The following is a 13,268-nucleotide window of genomic DNA, read 5'->3' on the forward strand; positions in this document are numbered from 1 at the left end:
GCTGCATGAAAGCTCATTTAATACTCGGACCAGAATCAATGGACTTTCCCCACTGTTTGCAGATCCGGAGCAGCAACGTCGGGTGGACATTGGGCTACATGCTGAACCTGACCAACATGATCCCAGCTGAGCAGCCGTTGTCCACACCTCTTCCCCACTCCACCTATGTCTTCCTCATGGTCCTCTTCTCCCTGATCCTGGTCGTAGTGGCCATCATAGGCATGTTTATCTTTCACAAGCCTTCAGATTTCTGGAAAGACAGGGTATAGGAGGAGCAACTGAAATCTACTGGCTGGAGTGAGAAAAAAACTTGCCCAGGGAGCACTTTCCTCCAAAATGATGTATAAGGTCATCCTTCCTTGCTCACCAAGGCCAGTCTTGACCAGCATGAAGCTTCCTTGGCTTTTGCTGAAGCCTCTTGTGGGAGGTATTCACCACCTTCTGCCTCAAGGACTTCCTGGCAGACATTGTTTCTTTTGTGAGTCTTTCCCAACTCTCCTCTTTCTCTTTTGTACTCTGTGCTTGTGTAGGTCTTAAAGACCTACCACCTTTCATGATCTTTGCTTTATAAAAGAACAATACTGACTTTGTCCAGAAGAACTGAGAGTCCTGAGTCCTCTGCTGGAAGTCGGGCTGGCTAAAAGAAGCATCTCAGGAACTGGTTCGGTTGTACTCTTACAGACCCTTTCTCTCTCCTATTTCCCATTATTAAGAAAGCCATATAATGCCTTTGGAGAGGGCAGACACACATCCAATTCCCAGCCTGCCCTTTGCCTGGGAGAACTTTCTAGACTAGGCGAATATGTGCTAGGGCCAAAGAGTCTTACAAGGGAATTTATGTGCTTGTGCAGTTAATACAATACTTAATCCAATCCAAAATAGGGATGTGGATGAATCACATATTCCCGGGTGATGCCAAAATGCTACAGAGTGGAACACCCAGACCAGAGAAAAGCTGATGTACATATAAGCATTCATATATCAGGGCATACTACATGGTAGGTGTATACATGTCAGGAAGAAAAATACAGTTGCAACGCAGGGTCGGGAAGATGCATCCTCCAATGCATCTATTGGTGTTTTGTTTTTATTGTGGTAAAATGCATATAACATAAAATTCACCATTTTAACACATACAATTCAGTGGCGCTTGGTACATTCACAATGTTGTGCAACCATTACCACTATCTAATTTCAGAACACTTTAATCACCAAGAAATTGGCTGGAGGCAAGACCATCCCTGGGTAGGCTTGAACCACCAAACTTTCAGTTAATAGCCAAATATGCTAACCAACTGCACCACAAAGATGCCCATTGAGTTTTAAAGCCATGCCATATCTTATTGTTCCACGGTTTAATTTAGTGAGAGAGCTGCATTAGTGTAGAGTGGCATGCCTGTTCACTGTCATGGTATTTACACATTGAAATGTGCCAAGAACCAGATCTGAAAGTGTTGTTGCCACCCCTCTCACACAAGTATGGGCTCTATTTACTTACTCCGTGGAATGTTTTGTGGGAGAAGCAGCAGCTATGGATCTTGTCACAGAAACATTAAGAGACCGTGTACCTCCTTCCTTTAAGGACTATTGTTAAGAGTTACCTGTTGAGCAGGATGGAGTGGTGATGTGTTGCTCTGACCTTGTCCCAAGCTCTCCATCTCTGGATTTGGGGACTGATTGTTGAGTTGATGCAGGGTGGAGGGGGAGGAAAAGCTCTTCCACAAACTAGCAGCCAAATGTCCCTTATCTCTTGAATAATCAAGTCATTTTTGACAACATCCAGGTGAATATAAGCTTAATAAAGCTGTGGACAGGAACTTTTTCCTTTCTGCTCACAACTGAATTTGCTGTACCTTGATTAGGAATGAGAAGCCAAATTAGGACACCTTTAAACTCTTTCTAGTGGTAGTTGATTATATCGTTATAGCTAGTATTTACTGAGCATTTGTTTTATACCATGGTCCGTGCTCGAGTGCATTACATTCATTTTCTCATTTAATCCTCACAGTAATCTGGAGGTAGCTACTACCACTCTCACTTCATAGAAGTAGAAACTGAGGCTCAGAGAGGTTAAATCACTTGGCCAAATGTCTGAGCTAACGCCTGGCATTCACTTAACCATTATTTTCTCTCCTGAATGTACTAGACTGTCTCCTTATGACTTCTAAGCATGCACTTAACTCTGCACAAATACAGGGCTTATGGGCATGATGGGAAGTGTAGTAGACAGATGACCTGTTCCCTGATGGACTTGTGATTTAACATTGCTTTAAGCCCACAAAGGCTGTCATGGTAACACCAATATTCTGTTCATGTATTTTGCATGGTAACATACATGGCATATGATGCTAATCAATGATTCCCATACTTCTGGCTTCTTAATTATACTGCTTGCTTACTGCTTAGCAGTTCAGCATCAATAAACAGTAGTTGATGATAATGATAAAAATAAAAGGTCTATTTATTAATAGAGCCAATATCAGCCCCTTTATTCCTTATCTCTGCATATACGAAGGACTGTTGTACACATTATTCTGATCCTTAAAAAAACCCACGAGGGTGTATTATTTCCATTTTGCAAATGAAGGTCACACAAGCTAGTATATGGCAGAGTTGATACTCAAACTCATGTCTTCTGCCCCAAGTTTACTGCTTTTTCTTTTCTAAACACTGCCCCTCAGCAAGTTGGAATTAGAATTCACAAGTTTCCTTCAGTAAACACTGAAATCTTTTCTTATTCCATTTCTGTCTTGTTGCCTGGGTCCAAAAAAATCCTTTAAGGTATTTGGGAGCCAAACTCCACTTGTTAAAAATCTCAAATCATGGAACCAATCAGCAGGCACAACCTAATCTCATTTCTGTTGGAGGGAAAGTTAGTTTTGAGGCAGATCTAGGAATCTGCTTTGGGCCATTCTGGATGAGGAAAGCCAAATAAAATGTGTCACTATCAACTAATTTTAATATTGATTTGGCCATTGGTTATAAATGATTACCATTACTTCCTGGACTTTCACCCAAACTTGGTTCTGGTGACCCCATTCCTTTAGAAGGTGGGAAACTTTTTTTCTATGAACCCATAGGGGGAAAAATTAGAAGTGGTTGCTTCTGTAGATGAAAGAATGAAGTTACTTCAATAGGCTGTTGTGTGTGTGTGTGAGAAAGAGAGAGAGAGAGAGAGAAACATAAAAGTTTCACCTTACCCAATTCTTAAATTAGTAAGAAACATAAAATGCAATATACATAAAAGTTATAAAAAGTATACTTCAGGGGGCCGGCCTGGTGGTGTAGTGGTTAAGTTTGTGCACTCCACTTCAGTGGCCCGGGGTTTGCAAGTTTGTATCCTGGGCGCAGACCGATGCAGATGCACCGCTTGTCAAGCCAAGCTGTGGCGGCATCCCATGTAAAGTAGAGGAAGATGGGCATGGATGTTAGCCCAGGGCCAATCTCCCTCAGCAAAAAGAGAAGGATTGGCAACAGATGTTAGCTCAGGCTAATCTTCCTCACACACAAAAAAAGTATATTTCATTTTAATGTTGTATCAATCAAGATCTCTGTAAGAAAAAGATGATTCAATCAAACTGGGTAACTAAGAGAGTTTAATAAAGTGACTATATCCAAAATATATTATCATTTCAACACATAATTAACATAAAAATTATTAATGAGATATTTGTTTTTTCATATTAAGTTTTTGAAATCTATTGTGTATATTACACACGGCACATCTTAATCAGGACTAGCTACATTTCAGGTGCTCAACAGCCACGTGTGACAAGGGGCCACCATATTGGACAGCACATGTCTAAAAATACATTCAAAGCTAAAAAGACACAGGCAATAATCCTTTATCTTTCTCTTGAGGGGGAGATTTTTTTAAAGAGTTAGAGACACTAAAACATTCTTGATATTATTTGTTATATGTGAAGTTTAACATTATTTTTAAACAAGCTTTTAAGATCCCAGCTCAGAATTTCACTTTCTTCTTCAGGTTTTGTGGCCTTTTTTGTGAAGGCAGAGATCCCTGTTATTCAAGGCCAGGGTGCCTGATGAAAGACCTTTGGAAAATTTAGTCTATATTCAAAAAGGATACAAGATAATTTTGATGCCTATGTTCTATAGTCAAAATGTAAATTTGAATATTAAAATAAAGATTAGTTTCTTAATAGCTCACGGAGCAAAGTTTACCATGGAATAGTAAAATTACTATTAAAACATATTCTCATTTATTGTCAGTTTGAAAGATGAGCTGAATTTCACCCAAATTGGTCTGGTCCCTCTCTGATTCATATTCTGATAGTTGGTATCTTGTTAGAACATGACAGTTGCTTATAGTTAGCTGTGCTCACTCACCATATGTTTCTTTCAGTTTGTGTTAGTTTTAGTTTTTAAATTTCTTATAACAACCTCAAAGTTTCAGTGGCTCACCACAGTAAACATTGATTTTCATGTTTGTGGCTCTGCAAGTCAGCTGCGTAGCTTTACTTCAGGCAGTAGGTCTGGTTCAGGCCTGCTCCATGTATCTCACATTCTCTTTGTCCAGTGGCTTCCTGAGCCATGTTCTCCTGATGAATAAGAGGGGCACAAGAGAGTGAGAGCAAACATAGGATGCCTCTTAAGGCCTTGGCCAGGATGGGCCCCCTGTCACTTCCATCCACGTTCTATTGACCAAAATAAGTCATATGATCAAGCCCAACTTTAGCAAGTTGGAGAAACACTGGGAGGAATGGCAATGTCATATGGCAAAGGACATGGATGATTAATTCTAACACAGAAAAGGAGTGAAGTATTGGGCACAATGATTCAGTCTACCCCAGTGTCTCATTAACTAAAACGTAAAGTGTGTTTTCTGTAAATGAAAGTCTACTTATCTTGCCAAGGAATATTCTTTTAAAAAAACGTCATTACTTCCAAGACGTCATCAATCTGCAACTTCTTTCCACAGCCTTAATCAGGATGCTCTGGCAGCTCCCAAATTAGCCTCACATTCTAAAATGTTAGGTTTCCTAAGAGACCATGCATCTATTTATTTTCCTTATTTTATATGCTTAGGACAATGTATAGTTAACTACCTAAGTTATTATTTGCACATGAATCTAATACAACTGAACACAATTGGTTTTATCTCAGGTATAATGGATTTTTTAACAGGAAAGGAGTATCTCCATGAGCCTTCTCTTTAGAAAAGTGGCATTTAAGACTGTACATGTGATAAAAGCATTGCTATACCTTTTGCATTTCTCTATTTTAAATTAATTTCTAAATTTAAATTGATGATGCAATGATGGCATCACCCTCATCAGCACCTGAGTTGACTTTTTGTCTTTATATCTGTTTTGCGTGTATGTTGACAAGCAAAGCTCACCAGAGAACATGGACTAGTCAATGACAAGTGAGATACAGTCACCTAAGAAACAACATCACTTGTTATAATGAAATTCTAAGAAGAAAGGGGAGGAAAGTCTTGGGAACTAGGCAGGGAATAGTGTGTTTTTAGGATGACCCAAACTGAACTCTACCTTTGCTCCTAAACCTGCCCTTCCTCCTGCATTCTATGATGATTAATGCTACTACTGCCTCAAATACCCACGATCAGAATCAACTTCATCAACAAGACCTGCCCATTCTGCCTTTGCAACGTTTTTCATTTTGATTCCCCTTTCCAATCTTACTCTTATCACCCCAGTAAAGACCTGATACCGGGAACAGTTGTCTTGTCTCCAATCTATTACTTCCAGATTAATCTTTATAAAAAGCAGGCTTAATCACATTCCTCCCCAACTAAAACTATTGGTGGTTTTCCATTGCCTACAAAATAAGATCAAACTCTCCTACATTCAAGCCCTTTGATCCATGCCTATGAGCTCTCTCCAGGCTTATATCCCACTCACCCCTCTGACATTCCCTACATTCCAGTCAGGGTAGACTGGTTCTTCGCCCGACACTGTTCAGGTTATTTGCTTAACCTGGAATACCTTTGCCCTACTCTACCTTCAAAGCTCAGCATAAATGCCCCTTCTTCAGTGAAGTCTTCTCCAAATCTCCAAGTCAGAATAAACTGCTTCCTCCCTGTGCTACCACAACTGTTTGCTTGTGCTTCCATGAGAGCGCTCAGACCATGTTATTCAGTGTTTGGGTTAAGCTACTTGGGGGCAAGATATGTGACCTCTTTCTTTCTGAGTTGGGCTCAGGGGTATTTTAGCAGGAACTAAAGTAACAGTCCTAGTTACTGTCCCTCTCCACTGCCAGGAAAGTTGATCCATATCACTATTTCTGCTTCAGTAGCCTTATTTATGTTATCTCTTATCTCTTGACACGATCCTCCTCCTCCTCCAGTTTTTTTTTTTTTTTTTTGTGAGGAGATCAGCCCTGAGCTAACATCCGCCAATCCTCCTCTTTTTTTTTGCTGAGGAAGACGGCCCTGGGCTAACATCTGTGCCTATCTTCCTCCACTTTATATGGGACGCCGCCACAGCATGGCTTACCAAGCAGTGCGTCGGTGCGCGCCCGGGATCCGAACCAGCGAACCCCGGGCCGCCGCAGCGGAGCGCGCGCACTTAACCGCTTGCGCCACCGGGCCGGCCCCCTCGGCCCCCTCCTCCTCCTCTAGTTTTTAAGGACCAGCTCAACTCCTGATTCCTCAATGAAGCCTTCTTTGATTATTCACATTGAACTTTTCCTTCTGGACCATGCATTTAGTTTCTGTATAGCTCACCACACAACACTTGACTGTACATATTATTAAAGTAGAATTTTAAGGATTATAATGCACGTTAAAGGTCATGCTTATTGAAACTTAATGTGCATCTGACTCAGGGATCTTGTTGAGATAAAAATTATTTAATTTTAATTAAAAAAATAATTCAGTAGGTCTGGGTGAGGCCAAGATTCTACATTTCTAACAAGCTGCCAGGTGATGCCAGTACTGCTTTCCAGGGACCACACTTTGGGTATCAAAGATCTAGACTACTTTACCATTCTATGGAGTTCATTCTACTGGCTCTAAGTTAAGTAGTCATCTACTATCTGACTACTGTACTTAATTTGGCAGCCTGTTCCACAGTGGGCCAGCTCAAGTGCCACTTACAAAGCTTATTCCTTCTCTTACACAACAATCCTCAAATGTTTCTTCTTTTGTCAGTTTTCTGTGCCTCAGGAGGTTTCTGTCTACCCTGCCCTCTGCCTTTGGGGAGCTACTGCCTCACACTCAGTGAAGACCTGGTGTGCCTCAGAGGGATTTCTCCCAGCTCTTCTCCCCTGCCCCTAGCTTTCAGTATATTACTCTTGTGCTCTTGGGAGAGGCTCATAGGAAAGAGCTAGTAGGTGATCCATAATGCAAGCCCACACGCAACCTTTAAAACTTCTTTAAATTCAGCTGGTTTCTTTTATTTCTGTCTAGGATGGCTTTTTCCTTCTCCTGTCACTCTACCAGGGATGGAAGAGCTGGTCACTTTCAGGAATTTAGTTATGATGGGTTTTAAAACACTATGATTTTGTAGTTTAACCAGCTGAGAGGAAGCTACAATCTCTTACCATATGCACACAATAATTATTTGTAAAACGAATAAATGAATCATAGGGAAATTATTTTTTACGCTTGGAACCAGAAATTCAATTCATTAGCATATATAACTAAAAATAGAGCCTCAACAAATCAAATAGATTTCTAGTTTTGAAAAAGCAATAATTATATGTACTCCACATTGTTAGTTTCCTTATATTTATAAATACTCTTACAAAAATTAAAAGACGTAGATGGCTAAGTTTATAATAACACAGTTGCCTTTTGTATACAACTTATTCTTTTTATTATGAAATGATTTTTGGCCCAGTGACAATGAAAAAGGGGCAAAAATAGATAAATAGTGGTCAGTTTTTAAAGCAAACTGCTCAGCACCAATTGAAGTTTTTTCTTGATGGTAAATAATAATGCTCTCTTTCTCTTCAGCTCTGCAATCTACAGGCATACTATAATTGTAATCACTAGCTTAAAAATATGACCTTTTGTGCCGTTCCTTATCTCTTGGATTTTTTACCTCTATAATAGTCAACTGAACCATCTTCTTGGAATACACATGAAGGTGGAAGTCCCCATGAATATGGTGTGAATCTGCTCTGTCTCCTGTAGTTAAATCCATTTGAAGGGTGTATTCTCAGACTATCTTCTGGAAAGATCAGTCTAATAATATAACAGAAACAAGTTGTTTTTAACTTTTTCAATTTTAAAACATAAACAAAAGTAGCATAATATAATACACATCCACGTGCCCATTACAGAGCTTCATCAGTTATCATTTTGCCAATCTTGCAGAAACAAGTGTTAATCACAAATGGAACAGGATTCAAACTTCAGGGAGGGCATTGTGCTAAAAGAAGAAAGTAAATGGAGTCTTTTACCAACAGTCAAATGGTGAAGGTGGACAGAATCACTGTAGGAGGAAACACAGTGAAAGGAAACAGGGTTAAGGTCCTTAATTGTATGGAAGGATGCACCTTGCATGAAAGGAGGTAGACACATTTTATAGGCCCCTCTCATCCTGCAGGGAGAATCAGGACCACAGATGGAAGTCCCCTTGAAGAATATGGTGTGAATCTGCTTTGTCTTTTTTTGGTGTAGCAGCAAATCAAGGGGTTGTGTTACTTATATATAGACAATCTCGTCCCGAGTATTTCTTTGACGCTGAGAAGCTGAAGAAGCTATTGAATAGCCTATTTTAAATTGTAAGGTTTGCTTTTCATATATGTTTAAATCTAATACCTCTCTTTTAATAAACCTCTACTAAAGTATACATTTGTGGGATAATTCTAGCAGATTTTTAATGTAAATATTTGTGTCTATAAAGAACTCCATTTTTTTCCTGCTGCAATTCCTTTTTATCCAAATTGCTAATATGCTATATTACTTAGGCCTGTCAGTAATGGGTAAGCGAAAAGGAAAGAGGGCAGGAAGAATCCTGTTTTGGCTGTCATCTGCCTTTTTTCTCCCTCAAACCGAGGTCTCTTTTGGTCTATCTAAATTTTTCCTTTAGGTCCTCTCCACTTGAGTGGAATACCTTTGAGCCATTTAATCCCGTCCACAGTAGCTGAAGAAGTTATAGAAGTAAGAAAAACTAGGTAATTTGAAACAAAAAATCCAATCTGATTTCTATTGTGTAGTTTAATATAAATCAATATGGAATATCCTTTTATACTGAAACTTACACTCTTTCAAATAGGATACCTGGAACCCTGACCCTACTTTTGATATTGAGTGACAAGATGAGAGAAAATGGAAGCCAAAAAAAGGCATTTTATTTTACATGCCTTCTTCTGAATACTATAATTCTCCTAACCCAGACCATTGTCTAATAGAGAGGTTCTTCTGAGGGAAGTGAGAGACGTTTATTGGCCAACCTTGTCTTTTATCTTGACCAATGGAATACAGTGGGCTGTGGTTAGGATGTAGATTTATAATCATGGAATAGAGTTAAATTATCATAAAGGAAATGAAACTTAAGTTTCTGGTTTAACTGGTACCAACTGCTAGCCACTGGAAACCCAGGGGCAGATGAACTGATTACTTGGTTATACAACCCCAAACCATAAGTGAGGGTTGTTTCAAAAGATCATGGCCAGGACCTGCAGAGGTTGCACAGAAACCCTGAATACACGTGAATTCATGTTTTCTAACATGTTTACATGTCAATGGTAGTGATCAGGGATAGGCTTGGAAAAGATAGTTTCACAGCTAAATCAATATTTGTCTCTTACCTCTGCTTCTTCAATTATCAGTGCCAAATTTCCTGTGAAATGAAGTGAAGAAGATAGATGAGTTGATGGTAGAAAACTTATGAGAGAAAGAAGAATAGTTTCTCAAGAAAACCAAGATAACCCATACTAGGTTCAGGCAAGAGTTCACATCTATCCAAGTATATGTAGCATAATGTTATATAACTGGAGAAAACAGTCTAAATAGGAAGGAAAGGCATGTAATAACTTTCCCTATATATAACTCTTCATTTCTCTTCTCAAACCTTCTCTCTCTTCAATGGCCTTATTTTTTTTTTTTTTGTTGAGGAAGATTTGCCCTGAGCTAACATCTGTGCCAGTCTTCCTCTATTTTGTATGTGGGTCACCACCACAGCATGGCTGATGAGTGATGTAGGTCCACTCCCAGGATCCAAACCCATGAACTCCAGGCTGCTGAAGTGGAGCACACTGAACTTAACCACTAGGCCGTGGGGTCGGCTCCAATCGATGGCCTTATTTTCTATTCCAGCACACTACTCTCTTTTCCTGGCTTCTCTTTTTATTTCCATCCCTTTTTATATCCTTTCTTCCTTGTCTTGTTCTTTCCCTTTAGGACTTCATGCTTTACCTTTCTGTTTCTTGGCATGTGCTTCAATTTCACCGGGGTCATTGCTCTCCTGATGCTCCCACATAAAGGCATAGATAAAAAATTACTGAATGACAGAAAAAACGACTACTGGATTGTGTATGTTAAAAATAATTTTGTAGCACATCTAAAAAGAATATTTTTTAAAATCCTTGTCTAAAAATCATAGTATTTCCATGAAAAATCTGTTTCTGATATTTTTTACTTCAAACTTATAGTTAAGAATTAAACCATTTAAATCTAATTTGTTGTATTTACTTCAATCCTGGGAAATAACTTAAAGCTAAATTTCTAATTCATAGCAATCAGAAATAAGCATTTATTATAAATTGAATCTATACAAGAACAAATCTGAATTTTAGTTTTGGGTGATAATTTATACCACTTTTGAATGTTTATACAAATTTGAAAGAAGTCTAAGTGTTTTGTTGGATTCAAGTACCATTCCTTACTGTACAAGACAAAATTAATCACTTATCTAAATACCAATCAGGATTTATGTTATCAGGAGGTGGGTGGTCCTGAAAAGATCTCAGTCTTTGTAAAGATGTTCCCTGTTCAAAGTCCAAGTCTTCCAATAGTATCTCTTCTAGTGGATCACTAGGCTGGTTGTCACAGTAAGATATTTGCCTTGGTCCAGTTCCATTGTTGAAATGAAAATTTCTTAACTGCATTTGTTTTTGAAACTTTTGAAAGGGTGATAGTCTTGGTCCATGACCTCTATTGACACATTTTTCCAATGGCATTTTCTCTGAGAAATCAACATTGGAATGGTCACATAAAGGTCCCAATGTGTGCTCTGATGCTTCATCAGTATATTCTAAATCTTCCAAATTCATTTCATCATGAGAACAGTCCTGGCAGACAGATTTTTGCCTTTGAAAACCACCTGTATTGCGGTAATTAGAACTTTGTATTGGTAACTGGTCCTGAAAATCACCATGTGGTGGGTACTCATGGCAGTTATGGGAAGGTTGTCGTTTTTGTCCCCGGCCTCTGTTAACAAAACCAAAATCTTTTGTAGGAAATTGTTCCCAAAAGTTACTATAGGCCTGATGGTTCTGAACAGAATGTCTCCTTTGTGCACAAACCTTGCTAACAAAATCAAAATCATTTCCAGGATCTGGTTCATGGAAGTCACTGTGATGTTGGTGATCATGAAATACTCTTGTTGTTGTTCCAAGTATTTTGTTATTGAAATCTATTTCCTCTTGGGAGACATCGTAACACTGGTAATTAGCAAAAAATGAACATGTTGGTTCTGGTCCTTTGTTACCAAAATCCCAATCTCTCAGATGTCTCTCTTCCGGGATGCTGTCACAACACTGGTGTTTATAAAAATCTCCATGCCTCTGGGCAGGCCCACTGTTGACAGTTGACATAATCATTATCCTTTATTTGTACATCATTTTGAGGGTGCTGATCATTAAGAAGCCTTGACCTTTTCCGGGACCTATGGGGGGAAAATATGGTATAAATCCTTAGTATTTTAACAATAAATAAAGGATAAATGCTAGCAAAATCTCCCTTTGTTCAATTCTACAGGACATAATTTTGCTGTGATATACCCTAAATTGGATTGTGCCTCATTTTAATTTTTCTCTTTTGTATCTGCTTATGAGCTCAAAATTCTCTCTTGCAACTATCAACTTGTAAATTTCCAAACAAAAGTGTGTTGAGGTTAAACAGAATAAATTTTTTTCCTAAAAACTGGTGAACAATGCATTTCACAGCATCTTTTCATTTAAAGGAATGTGTCATAACCAGATCACTTTTACCGCAATGTATCTGATGGGTTAAGGAAATAATCTTACAAATACGGCTGACGACATGCTGGATTACTGTACTGACTTCATGTTAGAAGAAATAATAAAAAACATATATGGATTTTTATATAATTACTCCTAAGAACTATTAATAGAGCTTATAGTATAAAATATTTAATATATATTTAATATAAATAATACATGTGGGCTGTTTGCCGTTTTGCTTTTGTTTTTGTTTTTGGTGGGCCCTGAGCTAACATCCGTTGCCAATCTTCCTCTTTTTGCTGAGGAAGATTAGCCCTGAGCTAATATCTGTTGCCAATCTTCCTCTATTTTTATATGTGGGATGCCGCCACAGCATGGCCCGATGAGTGGTGTGTAGGTCTGCACCTGGGCTTCTGAACCCACGAACCTTGGGCCACTGAAGCAGAGTGCCGACTTAACCACTACGCCACCACGCCAGCCCCCTGTTTCCAGTTTTTGACTATTATAAATAAAGCAGCTACAAAAGAGCATTCATGTCAGGTTTTTGTGTGAAGAAAAGTTTTCATTTCTCTGGGATAAATATGCTAAATCCATTTTTAGTTTTATAAGGAATTGCAAAACTGTTTTATAACATAAAAATACACTAACTTGAAACAGAGTTAAAAAGTGGAATAGATACCATTTAGAATGAAAAAAAAGATAACTATTAAAAATCCAGGATAAGATACTATAATTGACCACAAAGTTAGAACTTTTCTTCCTAGCAACAAGAACAAAAAGGAAAGTTTCATTAAAAAAACAAAAAATAAAAAACAACCAATGTAACCAAAAATAAACAACAAAAAGCCCCCAATATTGTCTGAAAAAACAACAACAACCAGAAGTTGGTACTGGACTAACTTCTAAGAGAGATTTTCACAAGGGTTTTATTCATAAGGAACAGCAACGTAATAGTTATTTTGAATATTGAAAATAAATGCTTCCTTAGAATGGAAGCTCAGAGATTATGTGAGACAGAGACAGTGTCAAGGCAGATATGAAACGCCTCGGTAAGCTGAAGAGCTCTGTACACCCCCTCATATATTTTATGCATATCCTGTGATGCTAGCTAATGTCTAGCACCTTGCCTGGCACTGCATTCCTTC

At 38.5% G+C, this 13,268-nt stretch overlaps 1 protein-coding gene across 2 annotated transcripts in view; it reads left to right on the top strand.

The window, feature by feature from the left end:
- Positions 1-1,843, top strand: part of ENTPD1 (ectonucleoside triphosphate diphosphohydrolase 1) — an 89,491-nt gene extending 87,648 nt beyond the window's left edge. For both annotated transcript variants that reach the window (XM_058543612.1, XM_058543611.1), the window contains exon 10: positions 63-1,843. In XM_058543612.1, coding sequence (XP_058399595.1) covers positions 63-269 — 207 coding nt within the window. In that variant the 3' untranslated portion in view covers positions 270-1,843. The remainder of the gene's footprint in view (positions 1-62) is intronic.
- The last annotated feature ends 11,425 nt before the right edge of the window (positions 1,844-13,268 follow it).

This window comes from Diceros bicornis, chromosome 6 (genome assembly GCF_020826845.1).
Source record: "Diceros bicornis minor isolate mBicDic1 chromosome 6, mDicBic1.mat.cur, whole genome shotgun sequence".
NCBI lineage: Eukaryota > Metazoa > Chordata > Mammalia > Perissodactyla > Rhinocerotidae > Diceros > Diceros bicornis.